Here is a 26,424-nt window from a genome sequence, read left to right on the forward strand (position 1 = left end):
AATGCTCATTATCACTGAAGAGTGATCCTCAGAAGGTGAAATGTGATCGTCGGATTGTGTGATGCTAGCATAATGGCTTCCCAAGGCGAGGACGCGTTCGTACGAATCCTGATGGGTGCGTTTCAGTGGTATCCTAATCTCTATGTGGATGCTATGGGTAAGGGTGATAAAGTGTACTACTCCATTCTTTTTATGGGAATGTGGACCACTTGACGCTCATAATTAACTTTCGTTTCTCACGTAAGAATGGGATGATGCCATCTTTCCCCAACATTTCCTGAAAATTCTATTTCCACTAATACTCCGCCTATCATTAATGACGTATATGAACTTAGCTTGCCGGTTACTTCACCTAATGACTACTATTAGTGCTTCTTGGTGATTGTGATGACGGATTTTGAAAGAATTTAACCCACAATAAATTGGTAGGTAGAATGCACTACCGACTTAACTTTCTAACATGCAATGTCATTTCTCGCGTCACCTAAACCTATGTCACTCGCATCATTATCTCCAAATATCCAATAAAATTTTTTCCCCAACTGTACAAAATATACATACCACAATGATGGGATAGGAAAAAAATGGAAAAAAGAATACTAACGATTTAAGTAAAGTGAATCTCCACTAGCATTTAAATAGTCAAATATCAAAAAAGCATTTAATTTAGAAGAAAAGTTAGACGACTCCTTTAAGAAAAAAATTATGCCATTTTAAAATAAAACCTCGAAAAATGGGATAAATAACAACCATGTATCTAAATCCCATTACTTTTCTTCTGTGGATAAGATAATTTCAACAAATGAAATCATGCGTCTTTATCGAAATTGCAAGCTAACTAATATTTTACTAACAATCGCTCATTTTTTTCCGCTACAGGATGCAACAGCGTAGTGCTACTGAATAATATTATGGCCGAAGCACAGTCTAGTTTTCTTTGACCTGTATTCACATTTTAGATATACGTGGACACACATTTTATTTGCATAATACCATGCACACAAAGTGTGGATTAGCAAAATAATTGAGTAGAGACAGTAAATCATATCATATCTGCACTTGCATTGGAAAACGCATGGATAAAATTAACAATGTGGACGACAATTGTTTTCATCTATGCAAAAGCTCTTCATGGCATATTGAAAACCTTTCACTGGTAAAAGGATTTTTGCTTTGCTGAAGTTTGTGTCTTGTTAAAATTTGAAAAATATTTCGCTCTGAGTGCTTTTCCTATAACTTAATTACAAGGCAATTGGACATTGCTAGGGTGAATGAAAGTGACAAAATACGACAAAAATAAAATGGCAGCTCAAAACTAATGTATATGGTAGGATTTCTCGCTCTCCAATCAACGAAATCAAAGTTTTTTGAAACACTGACAATTACTTTTTAAAGGTAGGTTATTTCTGCCCTTCGGAAAGCTTATTCGCCTCCATTAAGCGAGGGAGGGAAGTTTAATTACTGGAAGAGCCCTTGTATTCCTCCACGGAACCTTATGTTAACATTGTTAAAACATCAATTTTTTCCGAGTATATTATAAACTTTGGAGGAATTTTAATTTAGCTGCAAAAACAAAAGAAATTCAACAAAGGATGAATACACAATGGGTCAGTTTACTGCATAAATACATGCAGGTACTTGGGACTCATTTGGCACTTGGGACACACGTATGCGTGGATTCACAATGTCGCCCTTTGCTACGAGGAATACAATATGACTCTATCGAACTAGGAAAATATTTCCTCTTTGATGTCAGACGCAATGTTTTATAGACTTTAATTAGAATTAAGATATCATTGCGATGAGAATATTCTGCAAATTAGCAATAAATCTTCCTGGGATGGAATAGGAATCTACATATAAGGATAAAAATCGAAGAAAATTTCAGAATTGATTGGACAAAATTGAATATACATGTATTTGTATTTAGTTTAATAAACCTACAGCTCTCAAAGGTTGTACTTGATGAAAAAATGGTTAAAAACGTTTTTTAATCAAGTAAAAGACGGAGCATTTCTCCGTTCTTCCCATAAATTATCCACTGACATTGTACTACATACATTGTACATAGTACAATGTAGTACAATGTCATGTACGTAGTACGTTCATATTATCCACTGACATAAATTATTTACTGACATTGTACTACGTACATTGTACGTAGTACAATATATGTAGTACAGTGTCATGTACGTAGCGCATTCTTATTATTAATTGAACTATTTGAATTAAAACTCTTGAAATTTAATTGACAAAGAATTGATAATGTACTGGCTACTGACGCATATTAACGCAGAGTTTCTAAGTTTCATTTTATATGTGCTGATCTTCTTGCTTTATTTAATAAAATATATTTAGGGAATTGAACACTTGTGCTTACTCTTTGGTTTCATTTACTTTTTATACAAGATAAATGTATAACTTATGAAAAGTTTCTCAAGGCTTTAATGAAATATATAAAAAAGTTTTCGAAATGTTCATTACCTGCCCAAACGGGCAAGTATAAACCGTGCTGGAGAGTGAATTCTCCCCTTTACCGGTCATTGCACATAAGAAACGTATGGGATTGAAGAAAGAAACATGGCTGAGGTGGAAATGTGGTTTGCGAGAAGAAGAAACTTAAAACTTATTAAAGTTAGTTTAAGTTTAGATTCTCCAAACACAATTTTAAAATCGTAGAGAGATTTCTATTCAATGAAAAATATTGGTTACAGTGATTCTAAATGCAGATATTCCGTAGGTGCCTAATAAAGAGGCTCAGCATCGTCTAAATAAACTAACATAACAAATTAGGTACAAAAAGCTTTAAGAAACTGAAAGATATCAAATGACGTCCTTAAAATCAAAAAATATATTAATCTTGAGAAAAAATAAGGTGCAAATAAAAATTACGAAGCAGCAAAAATGACAGTTTAAAAAATAATGGCAAACTAAGGTCAGTCATTGTTCGCGAGTGAATTTCAACAGTAGGTATTTTGAGAACATCGACGTTCTACTATATTTATTTTGAAGACTGGTCATCATAAATCTATGTCAATTGCTCGTATCTCTGTATTTACGTAAGTATGAGATGACAATTGGCAGTTTTGTGCACTTATAGGACAACTGCATTACTGCTGATTGCAGTAGTTTGGCGATTGCCGAGCTGATTTTTCATCAAAATTAACGAAATCATTAACTAGTGAAATTAAATTTCTATTCCATTAATATGGACTTGATTCATTCATATTAATATATTTCATTTTTTAGGGTTGTTTTCATTCATAACGCTTAATCCAAGAGAAGTATTTTATTAATATTTATGAATATCGAATATTTAATTAAATTTAGAAATATTAAATGAACGGAGTGATTTCAGTCAACTTTAAGATTTGAATAAAAAGTATTATTTTTTAAGATAATTTTCAAAATAAAGCACAGTTGAATGACAAGAAAAACCACGCATCAGAATTCATTAATACAATGCAAGTGTATATTTTGAATGCAACATTTTCCTAGATTTTGATTCACGCGATATTACATTACCCTCAAAGGAAATCTATATCCGCCCAGGTCTACGGGTGTGCTACTATACTCGGCTTATAAAGAGCATCCAAGTATTTAGAGGCGCTCAACCCAGATAGCCAATTGTTGTGGCATTCGATATCCTTTCGTGTCAGTTTGTCACAAAATAGGCGGCTGTTTACATTGTTTCAATCTTTAAGAATTTGTTTCGATACAAATTTTGAATGCTAGCAGCATATGCTGAGGTGTCTGAATAATAAGACTTTTACATCTAGATTCCACTTTATTATAATTACAGCCATGTGCTTTTAGTTTGAGATCTGCACATCAGGAATACCTTACGAAGAGTCACTGCAGCACTGCAGATCGAATGAGGATATATATTTCGCATTTCTGTAGAGGCAAGGTAGTCTAGTGGGTATATCATTTGACCTACCCAAGTTGCCAGTGAGCAAATTATCTTGTCAATGGGGTCTTGGGCTAGAATGCCTGGGGCATGCCTTTGAGCCATCCCACTTTGAAGTCAAAGTGGTGCTATTTTCTGAATGCCAAAACCCTCAGCGAAACTACAAGAGGAACGGTGACAACGGGATTGGATCCTTCAACCTAATTCTAGTTCGAGATTCTTATAAAACCGAATGGTTACCCGGGGAACTAGACCGCCCCCCTTCCCTTAGGCTGAATGTGTTGATTTCAGGAGCACTAAAGATAAGCTCGGAGTGGAATCTAGTATCACCAATCAAAATCAACCTTTTGAGTCGATTCCCGTAGTTTTGGTGGCCTAAATTTGTAAAATTCAATACGATTGAGGAGAGGAGAGCTTCGATGTCACCTTTAGACCACCAAAGGCCCCGGGGTTGATGGCTTTGGTGCTCTTGTTTATGGTATTTGGCACTTTCATGCTACAGAAATAGCAATCTGTATCGATTGGCCAAGTTCTAATCATTCCTGAACGCAATTTTCTCTTTCCTTCCCAACAGACCTACAACAACGACGCTCAAATTGGGGAGTCATCGGCATGCGCCACCGCCCTGCTATGCGGCGTCAAGGCGAACTTCGAGACCGTCGGCCTGGACTCGAGGGGGCGCTTCGACAACTGCTTCTCGAGCTTCACGTCCCGAGTGCCCTCGCTCATCGACTGGGCGCAGAATGAAGGTATTCTCCCCATTCCCATCCCAACGCCACTCCACGTCCCGCTCTGAAAACCCCATTTCTCCTCCCCCCAACCCTCAACCCTCCACGCACCTTTCACTTTCCTATACGCATGTGGTGTGGGCAGGAGAACGTGAAAACCCTGCCACCCGGTAATTGGGCCAGAAACACAAAGGAGCCCTTCCCGCATAAATAAAAATATATAAACCCCCCTCACACTGCCCCCTCCCTATCGAGTATTTCCACGCATCAGAATCATCGTGGAAAACTCAACGGAAAACAGCCAAGGGTGTTAGGTGTTGAAAATGGACCTTCGGCGAGAAGAAAGGAAACCATTTCATTAAGCATTATGCTTTTCATTTCTTCACTTCCCTTAACTCATGAAGGTCGTATTTCTTTTACCAAAGTGAGACGCGATAATGGATTCAGACATGACGCCACCATGAAAATTCTCCATGAAAAGATTGAAAATGTTTTGAAATAAAATGCGGATACGCATGAGTTAATCAATTTATTTGTCTAAATATCTTAAATTACGCTTCTTTAAAATGGTTGAAGTAAATGAAATATTCAAGTAGGCTTGGCATTATTATCGGATACAAGAAGGAACGAACAAACTTGAGAAGCTATTTTATGATTAATAATTTCTTATTTATAATTTTTATTATTTAAATTAATAATATCTTGATTTCTTATTCATGTGTTATATGATAGGCCTTTTTTAAAATAAAAATATGTAGTTTATTTGCCCAAATAAGGTCACGACGTATTAGACCAGAATTTACGATGGGCAATGTAAATAGATAATCGAATCTATTTTCAACACTATTTTCGTTCATAAGTTAACATCTTTTGTATTAACTTACGCATATGTTAGTAAGTATGGCTAATAATGTCTGTATTAGCCATATTAAATAAAAAGGATGCCAACTACCGATTTGTAACATGCACAGTGTCATGAAGTTTGACTTGGCCTCTTCCGAAAATTAATATTAGAAACCCCTTTCACCAAGTTATAAACCAACGAGCAACCTCTTTCATGACGTTTTGAAATTAACAAATATAATTCCTTCATCTCATGAAAGATTTCAAATATATAAAAAATGTGTGCACTAATTTATAGTTCTATCTATTTATTAGGCCAGCAGAAATTCCAATCAAAAGTCACTATCATTAATACATTGAAATAGTGTAAGAAATGCTCTCTCCTTATCCCATTTCACCAGGAGGAGTTTAATGCATATTAATATGGTGTTATTTTTTTAAATATTACTTTTAAAAAATCTGCTAAATATATTAGTGTTAGATTGTGCATGGATATTGGTAAAATTCGTGCATTTGAACGAAATAAAGACATTTTTAAATGTGTAGGCTACTAAATTTCGAAATAAATTAGAAAACATTTAACTAATATCAAGCCATCGAAAGATGAAAAAGAAGCATACGAAATTATGACAAAATACGGGAAATTTAAAAAGTAAATTTTACCTTTTTTCCTGAGTTAATATGTCAGTTATGTGATATTCAAGCGAGAAAGCAGGATAATTAAAGAAAATTTTACAATAATTTTAAAAACTATCCGTCATTCCACGAACATCATGTTCGTCTCAAAGGACGAAATATGAATTGACTAACCTTCTGGATAAAGTCCCTCCCTTGTTTATTTCATAATCATTTTTTGCCGCTCTCTTTTTCAAGCGTAAAACTCGTATATGATTTCAGCTCTAATGACCAGTCATCACCCACTAAATCATATTCATCACAGATAACTGGAAAAAACGCACTTTCAGAGATATCCAAATCATAAAAAGAAAATTAAACGCGTAATATATAAAAGTATGATATGCCCTAACATCAGAACGATTAATGATTAAATTTTTAGCACGCATAAAATAAATTAAATGAACTTCATGTAGATAATTGAATGCATAAGAATGAACTGATGTTTTATGACAACCAATCTTGATTTTGAAGGATAAATTAATGAAATTAAATAGTCTAAATAGTCAATAATATAAGGAGCTTGATCACCTTGACGTTTATCTCAATTTCTCAAATAGGAACTTCAAAGGAGCAGAGGTCATCTTAGTATTACATTACGCAAAATGCTCTTTATGCCAAGAATAATGAAAAATTGTAAATTTTTCGGTGGATATACAAATTAAACAAATAACAAATTATTAAATTGCCATTATCTGAACTACGTCAGATAATTAAAAAACATAAAATGAGAAAATAAGTTGCTATATTTACAATTCTGCATAATCTGACGAATACTTGTGCAAAGGAAATGGACCCTTTATATTTTTTACGCTACAAAAATTCATCATGAAATTTATGATAAGTCGAAATGGAAATTAATTTTGTTTCTGGCGTTTAAATGTAATTTAAAAGTTAATGAAATACGATTTTACAGTGAATTCACTCAAAAACGGAGAAAAATAGGAATTACTGAAATTTATTAACACCGATGGACGGATTGCGTTACAAACGACCGGATATCCGAAAAATGGTTAATCTGAGCTTCTGCAGAGTGATACATCCCTCTTCATTTATAAAAAACCAGCTAATAACGCAAATAATCTCATCTACCGATGTAAAAATATATATTCACATAATTAGACAAAATCCTGAATGCATTATTTCGTAATAAGCTCTATATAAATTAACGATTAGTTATCCAATCGAGATTATCGTAGTGGAATCATTGGATTATTCCTAATCGGTTACTCAATACGACTTCTAACTCTACATTTCCAATGACTCAATTACTTTCGACGTTAATTCGTAAATCCTGAGGTTTAATGATTATCACAGTTAATTGCCTACTCTTCGCAGCATGCCCGGAACCGTTGATGAAACAAAAATGTGTACGTTTCCAAATTTAGATCCAGAGTGTTGTGAATTGCCTTAGAGCGGAATTTTCAATTCTGCCGAGGAAAACCCATTGAAATGGGTAAATAAATTTACCACTGAGAGGCCAGTCAATTATCTGCAGTAGAGGTACTAGTCCGCTTTACCACTGGCATTCCAACAGATCGCCAAGAGTAGGGTTCTAGCCTTGAGAAATGCAGGAATTGGGCGTTTCAGACAGTGGTTTCTAAAAAAGTAGCCGCACAATTCAGATAGGGTAAGCACAATTCAGATTGAAGACACTTATTACCAATTCATCAGTTATTTTCCGTCTTTATTAGTGATTCAATAGAACGACTGACCAATGTAAAATGAAAATTTTCATTACCTAATACCAGTTTCCCTTATTACTCCTCTTTTCAACGTTCTACGTGCATACTATATATACATACGTCTCCTTCATATTTTCATTTCCTTTCTTGAGGGACTTTTCCTCTTTCTGCGTTCCTAACAAATCTACTCCCTCAAAGTGAGCCATATCCCTCTGATTCTTCATATTTATTTCTTAATATCTCCTCTTCTACCTTTTATGTGCCTTCCTCTCGTTTTTCACTTTATCTCTCTATTTGAGATACCCCATCTTCTCACGGAACCAGGGTTCTATATTTCTTCTGATCTGCTTTAAGAAGGGTCTATTCCCATAATGCATAGAGCGACACTCTATAAGAATATTTTTCTGTATGGATTTATTGCTTGTAATCGGATCATCTTTAAGCATCTATTCCTCCTAAATTCCTTCTTAGCTAGGTTTATTGGGGCTATTCTTCCCTTGATACCCATCGATCATCTCCCATCCCATTTTATGATACTAACGAGGAATTTGAAAAATCCAGTCGTTCGAGTTTCTTTCCTCCATCTTCTACCTTTGGCTTTTCTCTTCCGCGAACAAAAAGTTTTAGTTTCCATCCTTAAAACTCATGTTCAATCCATCATGTACTCCAAAATTTAGATTCCAGGATGTCTACTTGTCTTATCGATTCTCAGTTATAACGATGACACCCATGCAAGCATTGGACAGCATTAATGAGAACAATGGAACATAAGCAAGCTGTAACAAGAACTTGGGTATTTCTCAGGGTAACATGCATAATAGCACCAACAAGAATAGACTATCCAAGGCGGCATGTTTGATATATTTGTATATGTGTAATACATATTTCATTATCCAGTGTATATACATATTGTGTGTGTGTGTGTGTATATATATATATATATATATATATATATATATATATATATATATATATATATATATATATATATATATATATATATATATATAATGGATATACATGTCTGTTTTATTTTGCAGTTACCTTTGTCAGTGGAATGCAATATCAATGGGCATTTAATGTATCACTTCATTCATCCTTTTTCATTCGTCCTGCTTTACGACATTAAGGCGGGCCTCTTAATAAATTCCAAGCTTTGACGATTCATGCAAATTACTTAGAATTCTGAATGTACGTCCTGAATGAACGTATATTAATGAGCTCTAAGATCAAATAATGTCCACTAAGAAAGCATCATTAAAACTTCACCGCTCAATATATTAAATACTAGAGCCTCCAATTCCACATGCTTCTAAAGCATTCAGTCTTCAATCTACCACATATTATACCTAAGGAAAAAAATAACTTACCTACGCATTTATTACCATGTGACTGATACTGTAATGTCCACACACAAACGTAACTGCACGATAAAATAGATCGATATTTCAATGGCCAGTCTATAATTTTGCAATTAGATTCTTAAATATAAAGATAATATACAAACGGATTGAAATTTTACGGAAAATGGATCAAATTTGTTCATTACAAAATTCCACAAGACCATATGTGCATTCCCGATAAAATCCCAAAGACAATTTTATTATAATGAATAGAATTCCTTCCCCTTTACAGTGAAAGTAATAACGCAGGGGCGTGCATGACGCAAGGTCTGAAAATGCATCATAAAAGATTAAGGATGGACATGTGCAGAAAAACCAATGTTTACACAACGTTAACAATGCATGTTTTACTCATATTTTGGACGAACCGTGAAGAAGATGAAAATAAATTATCGTCTTCGGATAATATTATAAACATATTAATCTATTCCAAGTATCATGTCTTCGCTGACTGTGAACTATTTCATCGACTTTTATTTGCATACAGTTCATTTCTATGAACACAAATGCAATATTTCAGAAGGGTATAATGTTTTGTTTTAACTTTCCGCTTACAGGGAAATCGACAGGGGTGGTGACGACCACGAGGGTGACGCACGGCACACCGGCCGCCCTATACGCCCACTCCGCAAGCAGATACTGGGAGGACGACGGGAAAGTCCCGCCGGGGGCCAGGCACGCGTGCAAGGACATCGCGCGGCAATTCGTCGAGGACGAGCCCGGCAGGAACATCAACGTGAGTGCTCCCCCTGTTGTTTACAGAGCGCGGCGTTGCATAAATATGGGAATTAGTTAGCGGAACCGCGTAGGAAACCTCCCTCGGGGAGTGGCAAACCTGTCGAGATAATCCCTGTTAAGCAACTAGGGAGTCACGTTAGATCCGACGAGTGAAACTCAACGTAGAAGACTCCATGACATTCCTAAGAGCGGCTCAAACAACGAAAAAAGCTTTCACCATTCGTGATTGTGCAGCGCCATTGCTTAGTCACCTGATATCATTCGACGCATTTCTATTACCCCTGAGGAGGAACGATAGCGGGCTGTAATCCAAAAATCAAAAAGAACAGCTACACTTATGAAACTACACATTTAAAGTTGATGTCTCAGCAATATTATCAACAAATGAGAGACTCGAGTTCCATTCTCGTAATTCAGTAAACAAGTAAAATCAAATATTTTTCATCCGAGCGATAAAAAGAGAGAAATGATCTATGAATAGGAATATGGGGGAGAACAAATTATGGAATTATGAAATATTAAGAAGTTGTCATGACAAAAAATTGTGATAAGAGAAAAAAACGAATAAATACCAATAATGAAATGATTATATTATATTCATCTTTTCCATATTCATCTGATAAAACAGCGTATGGAACAAAAGAAAGTATATGGCATCATTTCCTCTCATTACTCCATAACTACTTAATTTAATTCTATTTAATCTACTCGTACTATAACGGCCTTAAATAACACTGACGTAAATTAATTTTATACTCATCAAGGGTTCCTCGTTCCTCCATAAGCTAACCAACATTTCTAATAAGCACTGCCTCATTGTTCGGATCCGAAATCCCCAAACACCACCATCCCTAGAATAATTTCTACGATGGCATTAATCAAATTTGCTTGCAAGGCATTTAGTTCGTCGTCTAAAACGCCGCAATATGATAAACGAGTGCCGAGTAACGAGAAAACTACCTTTTTTGGCGACCGAGCATTTACATTCAAAAGCGGCCCCAAAACTCTGAAGAAGTTTTCACTTACCGGATTAAGGGTAATTTACCCGCGTCTTAATTCTTTTTTCTAAGAGAACCAACTGAAAAGCAACAGTAAATGAATATGTGTACCGCATGATGAATTCGAAAATCTAAGAGCACAGAATGGGTTCTTAAACAAGCTGCGGTTGCCTTGGTACTCAATCTCAAGTAAATAAATAAATATATATATACATATATATACACACACATATATATACTTATACATATACATATATATATATATATATATATATATTTATAATATGTCGAACGTCTCACCACAAAACCCCCCTGCGACGGTCTAGTATTTCCTTACATAGCCGGGGAGTGGATTACCCTTAATAAACGAGGCCGGAATACTGATGAGGCTAGGATGAGATCTCCAATAAATTTCCTTTGCTCCAACCTACCCGTTGGCCTCTCTCTAAGTCTAAGAGGCCCTAAACACATGCAAATTCGCGAATTCCTTCCTTGGAACGCCGCACACATAAAGTCAAGTGCTTGGCCAAAAACCACCTTCCCTGTCATCTATACCACTCAAAGCATTCCAAAACATTGCCGATAACCGACCACTTCGGCAAACTTGAAAATACTTCCTGCATTTTTTTATAAAACGAAATGGTAATTCCATGCATAAATTATTTACTAAAAGGAATATGCACACTTCACATACTTTACATGCATCGTAATTTATAACCTTTACGAACATTATATAAAATAAAATATTGACCAGATAGATCCGGTGCTCAGTCCGTGAATAAATGATATATAAATAAATGTGAAAAAATATAACTTACTATAATGCAAAATGATGAAAAAACTTAGCAAACAGAGTAATTTTAAAATTTGCATGTTATACAATCCGTGGGAGCTGAAATAGTTTACTAACGAGCTACCATATTAAGAAAAATTTGTCAAAAAAGAAGTTAAGTTACAAGTGAAGAATTATGAAACGTCAGGAGACGCTAGTGTGGTAAAAAATACATAAGGAAAATTAATACATAAGAGAGAAATACAGATGAAATTTCATGCGTCCAGAAATTTCTAAGGTGGATTTTCAATAACTGGAGGTGAAACTGAATTCTGCAGGCGTTCGTAACATTCTACGTGCCATTTTTTTATTCCATTAGAAACCAATAAATCGTTTTTTTTACTAAATCAATTATTGATTATTTTCCCAATGACCAGAAACCACCATAACACGAAGTGGACTTCCAGTATTGCACGACCACTTTAATAAATGTACATTAATTGCAATCAAATTTTGAAAAATGTGTTACCTACCTAATTCTCGTATAATTATTGTAAAGATGATGCTTAATATTTCCAACTTGATAAATGTACACCACGAAGTATATTTATCCTCAAGAGGAACTTCGATTTATCGAAACTTCAATCTAATTATAGATTATCATTAAGACTACTATGCTGTAAAATTATAGAATATCGGAGGTGAGTGAGTGTGATTTTCAAATCATATTACCGACGGCACACACCACAAAAAAACCGCGGAAAAAAATTTTTCCGCATCATTGGTTAAATTTGGTCGACTAGGGTTGGCAACACCGGCCCAAAGATTCCAATAACCCAAGTAGGCGACCAGGTCCCCCCATTCCTCTTCCCACTAACCCACTCCACTAACCCGCCCCTCTCGATGGTAACAGGGGACGGCCTCCCTCTGAAGGGGATAACGCAATCCATCCTTGCTCCACGAAGTCCCACAGTTTCCTCCTTGCCCCGTATACACCTCTCTAAATCCTCAACCCTTCCCCAGACATCTCAGCATCCTCCTCCCCAATTTTTTCCTCTCTTGCCCTCCCCCACCCCCTCCTGCCACGCTCGCTCCATTCAAGTCTCGACGCCCCAATTTGAATCGGGAGATGGAAGACCACCGCGCGCCATCATCGAAGTTGAATGGAAATGGACGGAATTTCTGGGATCCGGAAAACCCGCCGCTCGTGACTCTTGTGTTGGTGCGTTAGCATACACACATGGGGTGAACGGATAGCATTGCGTTTCGGCTGGGTAGAATGGGAAAGTATGCATTTCTGCGAAAAAGATAACGCAAGGGACGGGAGAGGTGAAATAAAATGTGTAAAAAAACAATTATCCTTGACACCAATGATGCAAATATTCAAGACCAATTTTTCCTTCATTCACAAAAAGTCCCTATCTCCTGCCCACGTTCCCTTTTTATTTTTGGAATACCTCTCGCATGTTCGGTTCAACCATAATACAAATTTTATATTGCTTGTGCTTCTCACATTTTTACATAAGAATGCTGGGAGACCATAAATTTTAGGCGAAAAAATATTTTTTAAACATTGATATTCACGTCCCAGTAATAATTAAATCAAAAATAAAACCTATGTAACAGATTTAAATGATAATATTAGGTTAACAGCAAGTATGACTTCTCAGAGAGTATTTCGTTATTATCCTGGTACGATATGAAATAAATATTTAAATTTCGACTTCAGATTCAATGAGTATAAATACAAATGATAAAAATCAGCCATTCCTGGGAAAAATGCAGATTCAAATCCAGGATTGCTGTACATTTATCGCTGTTGTCTTTGGCCACGTACCCTTGCGGCCCCTAGTGGGGTATATGTAGTGCAGATGCACACTGTATGCCTGTATATTTGTACGAGTTTATTCATTGAAAATACACCAATCAAGCCCTTAGCACTCATTTTTGGATGTGTAAAATGCCGAACTTGAATATGCGGAATAAAAAGTACAGTCCGAATTAGGCATCTGATTCCTTACAGGCCATAACCTGTTCACTAGTTTTCACTTGCATTATTTACTCGAAAAAATTTATTTGGGCAATATATTGTTAGCTTTAAATATACCTTAGTAATGGTACAAGTTCAATTCATTTGACTCCAGTATTTCGTCAGCAGCAGTGATTGCATTTTGAAACACGTTCTGATTGGCTAAGGAATCTTCGGAGGTAATACGCAACGATGCCTTAAAATTTTGCTTTTACCTGAACAAATCGTCTGCTGAAAACTATTAAATGCCACTGGAGCTCTAGAGCATTAGGAATACGGCTTTAAATGTTTACAGACAAGAGGCAACCAATCCCAAAGGAAGATGTTCCCGGAGCTCCAGTCGCTACACTTAGGTAAGTATTAACCCTACTGCTCTCTTTGCGAGAGATTATTGTCGAATGACGTTATGAGAAGTGTCAGAAATTTTTTAAATATTAATCGTATCCCACTTACACGCTGGTAGCGGAAATATTTGAAATAAGCAGTGTGTGCGCCGTGGCTTACAAGACCTATACTCCGAAAAAAGAGCGTTCGCGGGCTGGTCGCTTCTCAGTTAAAGTTGATGTTATAGGAAGGCGAGGAGTTTCTTTGAAAGGTCATCACTACATATAGGGCATGGTTTTGATCAACATTTAGATGCTGAGAGCAAACAGAAAAAGATTTCCTGTTTGGAAAAGGTGTGGAAATCACCGACACCAAAAAAAAGCCAAAATGGGTCTTCTTCTGTGAGAGCTATGATCATTTCATTTTTCGATATTCAGGGAACAAGTATCAGCATATTTTAGCTACATACATAAATGAAAATAGAGCACACTATGCAGACGTATTGGAAATTCTCAAAGGGCATATCAATCGCAAAAGGCTACATTTCAAAACAACAGGCTGTATGCTGCACCACGATAATGCACGGCGAAGCAAATGGTGTTCGCCTATGTGAATAGAAAACTTTGTGGAAAGAGTTCCTCGTCATCAAAAGCAGCCGTAGGCACACTGAACATGTTTCAGCTTACAAAGGCTGCCACTGGCACAATACTGGAGACAAAACATTCAAACTAGAACAACATATATATATATATATATATATATATATATATATATATATATATATCACACATTGGGCTAAAAATAACATTTTAAATTATATTTTCTCGCAATTCAATTATGCGAACAAAACATCATGATCCAGCTTGATTGGATGGATTTTGCATATTTTTAGCAAATATGTTTGAAATTAGCGCAATACTGCCCGTATCTTTGGATTTAATTAACGACTTTAAGGTTATCAAGTATGATTTAGAGCTATCACTTCAACTTCATTTCTGAAATTCACGAAAACTCGCGTGTTGTAACATACTAACTCAAGCGGTGATCATTGCCCTCACATAAAAGGTTTTGTAATTGAAGTGTAATATCAAATTTACCATTATCAATGGAATCTCTCAAAGAGATCACCCTTATCGCTTTGACAGAAAATGAGAAAAGTACACAGTGAAATGAATTGATACCAGCTAGTAAAATTTCAGAGGGTAAACATTGAGAAGAGAGCACATGACAAATGGTCAAATTTAATTACGGGAAAACGTAACAGAGTTTTCGCTTCAGTGTTCCAAGGTAACTTGGAGCTCTTCGCTGGTCAGGTGAAAGTATAAAGTGCTCAAGGCACCTAGTTTCCCAAGTCAAGGTTTTAATTTTTTCACTCCGTTCAAGGAGAGCATCAAAACTTTCCATTAATTCGATACATTTAGACCTCTACGAACGGAAAATTTCTGCGAAATCATATGAATAAACGGGATTTCCTCTTTGCCGAAATCATTAAAAAGAGAGGAAATTCTGTTAAGTTGTGCGTACGAACAAAGACTCTTTCTCTGCAACCTCTCCTCCTTTGCCTGTATTACAATCATGAAGTTGTCTCTCATCAAAGGAATATTGTAGGCACCAGAACGGCACAGAAAAAAACCCGGTGACAAAGATTCCTTTGATCGAACAAAAGTAGAAAAAGATAGTGTGCGAACGTGGAGCCAGAGAAGATTCATTGGGAACGTAAAGACTACGCTTCTTTGCAGCGGAGGTGCGAGTTGTGCTCGGGTTGGCAGAACGAGGTGAATAACTATGCCAACGCGTATCATGAGTAGTGAGTCTTAAGTAGAATCACGTTGAACAGAATGGTTTCAGGCGTCACTTTGTGGAAGCGATTCATTTTGGAAAAATAGGGATATATAGTAATCACGTTTTTATGGCGTATATTTTCCTAGTGAGCATCAAGTCTATACGGCGATCTACTTTTGAAACTTCTAGTATCCCGGACAAGGGGAATGATTTTTACACTTTGAAATTGTCATAGTTACTAGTATTTAATTTTAATGTTAACTTGTTCGGCTGTGTAGTTAACGATTGCGCTTCTTATTTCTCAACTATTAGATTTGAATAGTTGAAATTACCTTATCCATCGGAATGTATCGTTCTATTGTTATAAATAATATAATTGCAATATATTGTATTACCATGCATTACAATGGGCACTTCGTTTCAAATTGTACATATATGTGATATTTTCATTTATTTTTCCGTCCAAAATGGAAATTATTGTGAATTTCTTTGTGATTTATATTTCCTTTAATAAGGAGGAAAGTGATTTTTGTGCAGAATGTAAAATCGAGATGTGTGGTCAAGGTTTCTGTCTGCAATAATAATTTTTTTCAATTACCTTTTGATTTGTTATTTTTAAAGTTATTCAATGACAACTTCATACGGTTTATTATACAATAGCAATATACACTACGAAATATAAAACATAATATACGGAATTATCGTAACAAGGATCGAATACAGAAAGCGACAAGGTAAAATGTTGCACTGAAGGAGGAAAGAAATACCATTTGACAAACGGATGCCTGTCCATTGCCAAGTTAAAAACTTACCGAAATTGATAAACAAGCACAACTACTAAAAATGTACTCTTAATAATAAACGTCACACGATATCATCGTAAAACTGTTTTTTTATTACATTGTGACAAGAAAATATGTAGTTTTCTTCCATAAACGCGTGCATCTAAAAGTTGGGTCTGTCACTTTAGATTTTCATGTTTTTTTGGTACTGTATGAAACATTTTTCAACAAAAAGCACCAATCTGATCTGTTAATGGATAGTTCACACATCCCTAACGATGAGCCATTTAGAAAAAGTTCACACGGATACGAGGGAATAACACAAGTATTCCTCTACCAACATCCCTTTCAAACTCCAAGCAGCAAGTCAATTTCAACTATAACATTCAAGTTAATATTTATGCACGCTGGCTTCATCTACACTTTAACAGAAAGTTTTCATAGAAATCAGCTCACCCGGGATGATAGGAGTACTAAGCACTCGACTCAGCTGAGTTAACTTCAAACTTAAATCATGTCTATTATGACCCTTGAAAAGTTGCATCCTTGTGCTAAAGAGCCATTTTGTCAAGGGTTCTTCTATAAGGATTCATTCCGGCGGGAATGGTAAACCTATTTCTGAAAGAGCATGTCACATGTCTCATGGATATTTTCTACGCAGAAATGAGTTCTTAGGGTTCATGAGTTTATCCAATATTACTTTCATAAACCCTCATGAGCAATAATTATTCTCCACCGCGAATTTTAATACAGGCATGCATAGATTAACTTAAATACACTTTTGTGGAACAATATACTAGGGCAAGCAAACCAGTAATGATAGCATTAGCGTGAGCAGTCTTTCTTCAGAGTTAAGTGTCTGGAATCGTTGCTACAGAATTAAGTTACACAATTAAGAGAAATGTGTATATCTGGCTTTCAAAAAGTTATTTTTGAATTTAATTTTATCTTTATTTTCTCTCACAGCATCCAAAGCACAGACGTCTCTCGAAAGCTCACATACAAACCGCATTCACACAAGAGTTGATACAGTATAAGGAAATTAAAAACGTTTAATTAATGACTTGGTAAATAATATAATGTGCTCGCGTAAAAGCCCCATTTTCGGCCCATTCTTTCGTTTTGCTCAAATCTTCATTTCGGGGAGATCAAATACAAATTGATAAGTTTCCAGGATCATAAGGAAGAGAGTCACATGGAAAGTTCTTGAACTAACTTATGCCTTATTTTATTTAAATAAATTTTGCAGGGATCGATATTTAAATTGAAATATTTGAATTGCAAATTAAAGAAGGTACAATGAAGCAGGCAACTGTTTCCTGCAATATTTAGGAGGAAGATTATACATTGCCTAGTAAATTTAAAAAGAATAAATGCGTCCATGGTATGTACGAAAGCTACCGCAAGAAGCCAGGATTGTTCTCACAATTACTGTCCGTCAATTAGCCGGATATATTGCAGGATTCTTGGTTTAGATTAAAAATATATATAGCATTATATTCGGCATGAAAATTATAAAATCATCTTTTCCTGCATAGTTTTTCCATTAGCCTGGTTCGGCTTGTCTAACTTCTTATGCCATACGTATCCACCTTAAATCATCACTTGACTCCCCATCCTGAAATTATACTCAAATCTTGGTCTAACGAGCACTCTCCCCACTCTCCTACTCATAAAGGTCTACGTGGTGATTCACATGACTTAACACATGCACTTTTCTCTCTATGATCTAATTTCTATCGGTATTTCTGAGATGACGATTTCTGCCTTCCTGCTGTTAAATAAGTAAGAGTACATACAAGCATTTTCGGTGCATTTACCTGAATGATTGAGACCACCTGTTCTAGGCTGCCTGTCACATGGATCCGAAATCCGAAAGGAAAAATGAAATAATCTCCTCATGGATGTTGATTTAAACTTCTGTTGCTATTCGTAAGTAATCAACTTCCTATGGTATTCACTCTATCTGGAAAGAGAAAATGATTATTTTCCAAGTTATTTGTTAAGTTTTTTAATTATGTGCACACAATAACACATGCATACACATGTATCCTTATGTGTGGGCATATATACACACACACACAAACACACACATTCAAACACGTAATCCCGCCAAACGACGTACAAATATTCATTTTGTATCGAAACAGATGTAAGGAAAAGGGATAGGAACACACATGAAGGACGAACAGAGGAGAGGTGGGGAAGGCGGACTCAAGCAGATCACGAATGTAAAAATATTTCCTAGACCGAGATTCGAACTCCGGATCTTTCCACTAGCCGGGCGGAGGCTCTCAACCACTCGAGCTATCCAGGAATGGTATTTCACTCTGAAATCTGCGATGCTTTATCCAACCAAGTGCCACCCGCATATATATATATATATATATATATATATATATATATATATATATATATATATATATATATATATACATATATATATATATGCATATATACATATATATATGTATGCATACATATGTATACATGTATGCATATATATAATATATATATATATATATATATATATATATATATATATATTTCATTGTGCAATAAAATTAATGCATGCATATAAATACCGAATTTATTTAGTGTAACATAATTATTTGGACCCACTGTTAAGAGTTATAAGTTCAGTACTTTCTCACAAAGAGAGACGATTATGGCAAAACAAGAAAGTTTTTCCCTGCTTTGAGAGAGAGGTTGATTTTTTCCACAAAACTAAGGTCAAGGAAGGAATAAAATTCCTTTCTGTCTCTCTCTCGCGAGCGGAACTTTAAATGAATAACACACTGTTGGCAACACCTCCTTTGAAACACCAGGAAAGCACTCCGGAAGGGTGGAAATGTGTTCTGAGAGCCGCCAAAAACAGTGATGGGAACCCCCAGGCGCGGAAAAGGGTAGAGGCATTTTGCATCTACGGGTGGGTCGAGGAGTTATCGCGGGGCCAAGAAAGGGGCACAAGAGGAAAAGCAAAGGTCGTTGTGTTTTTTTCTCCTCAAGCTTGGCCGAGAGAGGAGTAGGGGGAGGAATGGAGAGAGGGACGGGGAAAGGAAGAAAGAAACGGAGAGAGAGAGAGAGAAAGAAAAATTAGATTCCGAAATGAGAGGCATAATGAGACGGGAGCGAAATTTTCACATAATTCATCGCAGAACTCAAGGGACTAATCTTAATCTCCCGTGTAAAAATTGCCTCTACTGAATAGAACCAGACAATTCGCGCAAAAATATAAATCGTCTGCATACTTGCCAATTTGTGGGGCCGAGAAATTACACGTGTAGTCTCTGTATAGAATAACAGATTCTCTCTTGCCTTAAACGAAGGGAAGCGGAGTATTTCCAATGGATATTTAACCATTCGGAGTTCATTTGAAAATGGCTCTAAATATATACGGTAATCGGAGATAATAGGTCCTTCCTGGATCAAGAGGATCAGTCAAGGACAAGATGGAGTATTCTTTTACACTAAAACTCCCTAGCCTCTGGGAAAGCTTTAATGCATGTACATACATATATCTAGTAATCTAAATGTAAACGCTTAGCTGATTGACGTCACAGAGCTCTTTCTGATTTCAGCCCGGGAATTTCCAATAATTGCCTGACATACACTTAATTCCTTACATTTTGTAGGTAATGATTTCGAGTCCTACTCTCGCCATTTGATCCGTCAGAGCGGTTTTCTTACTGAGGATGGCTGTTATTTCCAAGTTTTTGTGGACTAAACTCACAAAAAAGGCATCTTGGTTTTCCTCAGCTTTTTCCGGCATTAAATTCACTCATTATGTTCAGGTTCGGTTGGATTATGTTACATTCTCCAGTTACGTCAAGTTCCAGGGTATCTTTTCACTATTTTTTTCGAGAACGATCCTTAATCTCGCGGATGTACTTTAACCCGATTTTTTTCCAACTTTGATGGGCGGTGTGTTTAGCACATCAGATTATTTCCAATCCAGTGAGTCAAATTAAGCTATAAGTTATGCGGCTCAGGGCTGAAACATCACACTGATACTAAATGGAAATTTATCTTCTAACGATCCCTTAACTCTTCTAATCATCCAATCAAAGGTAAAAAAATTAAAGGGAAATATCAGAAATGTTGTCGTCATTACTGATAAAAACAATCTATTCAAATTATTTGCAGATTTTACAATACAGTACTCTTTAAAGTTCTTTCACAAAGATAGCATAATTTTATGCTTACTTTAGGAAATATCACAGATTTTCTCTGAAGCCGGGCGTTGTAAATCGTGAATTTTATTCGTAAATATATTCCTAATAATATAATTCACACTAACTATGATTACATAAAATGCCTTTTGTACAATCCTCTGATAAATATCGATGTTCTAGTTCGAAGCTTCCGGGCAATTTCAAATTCTCCAAGGGTGTAGAAAAATTAAAAACCAAACATAAATTAATTTTCCCTCGACGATACAGAAATTTTCTAATTTAATTTGGCATGGTATTTAACTTTCGGCACTAGTACAACTATCTCACAATAATATGTGCACAAAAAGTCAGAGCTTGAGTTTTAACCTTCTTATTACCGGATTGGCGTTCCCTCAAAGAACAAAGCCGCGAAATTTTGTGGTAACCACGTTTATAAATACAGACTGTCATGGGAAGCATTCCAAGTAGAATAAAATGGTTGCATTAGATCAACCACAACTTTGCGTGAGAGGTCGTCAACATTTGGGGACTGTATTTTCTAATATAACTAACTGTTATTTCATCGTTTCCTATGAGAATGTGGATATTAATCAATGGTCGTAAGTACTTGAGTTTCCAAATTGGAAGACAAAGATACGAATGAAATTTCTGGTGTTAAAATGAACCCAAAAATTTTATACAGCCAAATTAGGGACCTGCAAATCATTCATTTTCCATCCAATCGAATGCCAAATCAAATCAGAAGTACTGATTCAAATTCAAAACGAATCCGAATCGAACTTACGTCCGCATATACTCTCTTAGGTGAAATTTCAGTCATTAGACAAAGTTATATCAAGTACAATTGCCGTTATCCATGTATCCATTTTTTTTAATAAAGTCTGTGGAAAAGTACAAATTCTTTCAATACGGTTATTACACAATTCCACGAAGTGAAGCCTAAAACCGTAAGGTATTTATAATTTCTCTTATTCATTTTAATAAAATCCTCATACATCTCAGCTGACCTTTAGAAAGGATAGAATTTATGATTTCAATTCAAAAAATATTGCAAATTAAACAGTGAAAATGCATATAATTACAGAATAAATGTAATACATGAATTAAATTTAAGGAAAAGTTACAGCTTTGACTGATTTCAACGATTTAAATTACGTAGATACTGATTTAATAATAAAAGCCATGAGATTAATGGAAATCTTTTAAATGCCATTCTTTTAACAGCGCATATATTTTTGAAGTACATAAGTACATATTATCACAATAAATCATTGATCTTTAGAACCCAAATCAAAGTTCTTTCACTATTTATGAAAAATCCTTACACATGTCCCTAACAGTATTTGCCCCCTAGTGAGCTCTATACTATTACCAGTTATGGCTTACTTAGAAAGTAAATCCAGTACTGCTTTCACCATGACTGGAAATAATTTTCTATTTTCCAACCCGCTTTCCAAAAGGTGATCATTAGGACTAAATTATGGCTGTTTGGAACACTCATGGTCCCCTTTGGAATGTTTCCACAACTAACGGTACACAACCGCTAAAAATCCGAGATGACTTATCTAAAAGGATACATCTGCATCTTATAAGCTACATGTACTGTGTTACTAACATAGGAATTTACGCAAAGGCTTAGCATAGTGGCAGGAGAGATATTTTTAGAAAAATTCAAATAAAATAGAATAAGTAAATTTAAAGGATAGTCGATATGATGCTGAACACTATGACGAGACAAGAGTAATGTTTGCAGGAAATAAAAAGAGGAGAGTAATGAGTATTTTGGATGAAACTAAGGAAGGTAGGAAGTACGAAAAGCTAAAATGGTGTAATATGTGAGAAGTGTGTGTAATGTGTGGAGAAGTTGGAAGAAATAAAATGTACAGAAGGAAAAATAATTAAGAAATGTAAGCCATGATGGAAGAGAAGACAAGGTTCCTGGGAAAGGTTACAGAAAGGCATGAAAAGCGTAGGGACGAAATTCCCGGAAAGAGCGAGATGCTAGATACTGACATAGTGGGGAGAAACAGTCGAAGGCGCGCGGAAAATCTGTCCGATATAAACATGAATATCTAGCAATATTTGGTGGTAAATAAAAAGAAAAATAATAATTTGTAAAATAAATGCTTACAGATGAGATTGCCTTAAACTCTTGCTGAATAGCAGCATCAGTAAAGTACCAAAATATTTATTTCTGAGTCCAACTATTAACATCTTATTACATACGTAACATTCTATTGAACTGTTATTCACTTTAAATTCCACTAAAATTCACTACATGAAGATGATTTAGAGCTAGAAGTACAGTCAGAATCTATCTACAATTTTTCAAATATAATCGAGGTTATGTAGTGCGATATATATGCGGTCCTAATCAAGTGTTGCGAGGGCAAGAGACGAATTCAATCTCAAATGACGCTCAAAGTAAAAATGTTGGTAATTGGAGTAAGAAATAAAGACAAGGGTAGCAGGAATTTTAAGTCATATTTGCTGCACAGTAGTTTGCGCTACACGATGAAATACTATATAACAATGTAACTACTTTTTCATTCTACACAAATACACACTATTCCAAGGAATGGTGTGATGCCACGTTACGTTATTATACGAAAAAAGAAAACAGAGTGCAGCTGGTGTAACCTCAAATTAATAAAATTTTAGCTATTATACTTAAACAGATAAAGGGCGATCCTCTTTTTACGTAAATAGTCTGTTCCAACACTGGCTGCATAATTTGAAAGTTATTGCGGCAATAACGGTAGTCAGAGGAATTCAACGAATAGATCTCGACAATTTTCATACAGTATACTGTGGACTTCAAGGAACCATGTGCGTTTCCTTCGCTAATAAAGTTTAATGAAGAGGTATGGTATTTCACAGGAAATATCTAGTTACAATCACAATTCTGGAACCACAGCGCCAATAGCGTATCACGTGGGCCCCAACTCTATCACGCACGCACACCTATTTCCTTTCACAGACGTCCAAATTTATTCTCGCTGGGATGTCGACGGCGCCAAGTCCATCCATCTTCGTTGCCAACTTCTCAAGAAATGGAAGGTTCAAATGAACCTTCCATAAATCCTACAGAACCAAATAGCAGCCTACACCTCATGAAGTTGGCTATTTGTTGCTCAGCGATGGGATAACTGGCGAATTTTTCCCTGTAGGCTCTTTTGCTGTTAAAAAGTGTAACCATTTTCTTCCTAAAACATAGTTTCGGCAAATCGTACTCCTTCAAGGGAATTTCCTACTTCTTCAGCGCATTCAATCACTTCTATTTTCATTTCCACCAAAAGCCGAGTATCGTTGATCGGATTCGAAAATATCATTATGGCCACTGAAAATTTCTTATGCATGAAAAAAACACTGCGTGTCGGTTGAAGGGTGTCCGATGCCCTTGAACGGAAAGCAAACAAACCAAGCAACCCCCTCCAACCTCAAGCTGACAGGGGTAGCCTCATTCATGCATGGGATTTGGGAGGCAATTTGAAAGGAAAAATTTGAACTCGCTTCACACGTTCATTCTCTTTTGGGTGCATATATCTTGGCAAAGAAATGCGAGGAGTATACGGGTTTGCGCAAAAAAGGTTTCCCTGCCAATGACTGAGGTAATTTTGGAAAACTATACGGGACTTCGTCAATATCATTTGCTGTAAATCCTACGATAACCGCCTAATCGAAAGCTGTTTTTTTTCATTGGTGTATTTTTTGAAATTTCTTTCGAAGATGCCGTCATATTTTTACTATGTTTACAAGTAACTATCACAAATAAAAGGTTATTAGATATTTTTCCCAAATGATCGTAAACTGATAAAGCAAAATTACACCTTTTTGGACAGTGACCTCAGACACAAGTGCGGATTAACGTAATTCGAGACTCGCGTACCTTGGGGATTGCCTGAATCCATCTTCTTCTAAGAAGAGAATTTAATGCGCAAGGTGCATGTAAAGAAAAGTGGAATGTATATAATACATGTATGTGTTTTAATTGATGAATTAATTCGACTCGTTTGTCTATAATAACCTCACTTACAAGCGTAGACAAGGATTTTGCCCTTAGATGCCGTAGTATATGTATCTAAAGTTAGCATTAACTCTATTAATTGAAATATTTTGCATTTTTGTTCAATCATATTCGAGTAAAATTGAATTTTGATATTGTACGCCTTGTGTGGAATACCTACTGCCACACAACCTAGTGGTGTTTCGCAGGGTACCATGTAGTTTCAAATGTAGAATAAACATATCTTCACTTTTGAATAATAAATTTACATAAGGTGACGTCCTTTGGATCTACTTAAATATCGGAGAAAGATTCAACCTATCCTTACACCTATTCTGCAGCAATTATTTTTTTGATTGAACACTCATTTTGTGAATAATATGCTTTAAAAGAAGGATAAAATAGGAGGCATTGTAATTATGACGATTACTTACATCAAATTGCAATTACTTGAACTAGAAGATATATCAAATCATACGCACCCTACGTATCCAATTGAGTTTACTCACGTTTATTTCGGCATTTTCAATACATTAAGCCTTCAAAGGAGAACTACTACTGTCCCAACAATTCATCACTACGCAATGCCTTAAGTATAAATCTAATTCTGTATTCCTTTGGTCTAATGAAGAAAATATTTGCAAATGATTATGTTTAATTATCTTTTTTTCACAAGTGTGAATGAAATATATGACATAGTATATACGTAAGCACGAACTTCATCCATAAATGGGCTATTCGTCATGTTTAAATATTCGCAGGCCGATATGGGTGGAATTGGAAAAAGACCATTTGCAAATGGAAGCGGTGGATATTCAAATTGAACGAAGCGATGTTTTAAACCTCAAATCAAATCATTCAACTGACAAACGAACCAAATCGAATCACATTGCTCCCAAAACACTAATTAAATAAGATTAGAATCTTTCATGACTGCCCGTGGAGATCAAATTCGTGTATTTAAGATGCATAGGTACGACTACATTTGCTCCATAGTGTGCTGAAGAACGTTTTTGTAGTATAGAATCTGCTTCAAGTACCTCCTTTACTATGAGTTAATGCCTAGCCAGTGTGCCACAGTAATTTTCTTCCTATTTCACTGGGAACTTGTTCAATACATTTGCAAAATTTAGCCTCACGAGTTGAATGACCTTAACTGTCGGTCATTTAATTTAGCAAATGAATTTCTCTATCAAGCCAAAATATTCTATTACTAAAACAAGGTAAGTCGTTCAGCCACTTCCTGATGCCAAGTATGGAAAACAAACGGGAAGTTTAGGTGGGTAGATAGAGACTTTTTAATGTGTTTTGAGAAAGAAACCACGCATGAACATCTACGTAGGAAGGTCGCACATCCCTACACAATATAATAGTTACATTTTGGATATTAAATTCATAATTTTTAGAAATATTTAAGTCACTGCTTCGTCTTCAGAATGGCACCAGCAGCAAAATATTCATTGTAATATTTCTTTTTTAAATATAAAACGATTTCATACCCCTAGCAAGGATCATAATTAGACATCCAGTGCTTACACTGAATCCCACTAGGTGTATGCCACTAAGTTCATTGT

The 26,424-nt window shown here is 35.7% G+C and overlaps 1 protein-coding gene across 1 annotated transcript in view; it reads left to right on the forward strand.

The window, feature by feature from the left end:
- LOC139692332 (alkaline phosphatase, tissue-nonspecific isozyme-like) overlaps positions 1-26,424 on the forward strand; it is a 185,651-nt gene that overhangs the window by 113,919 nt on the left and 45,308 nt on the right. Inside the window, exons 4-5 of the mRNA XM_071590452.1 lie at positions 4,485-4,659; positions 9,802-9,980. Of these exons, the coding sequence (XP_071446553.1) occupies positions 4,485-4,659; positions 9,802-9,980 (354 nt within the window). The remainder of the gene's footprint in view (positions 1-4,484; positions 4,660-9,801; positions 9,981-26,424) is intronic.

Source organism: Hetaerina americana, unplaced genomic scaffold (genome assembly GCF_022747635.1).
Source record: "Hetaerina americana unplaced genomic scaffold, ioHetAmer1.1.p SCAF_4, whole genome shotgun sequence".
Classification (NCBI taxonomy): Eukaryota; Metazoa; Arthropoda; class Insecta; order Odonata; family Calopterygidae; genus Hetaerina; species Hetaerina americana.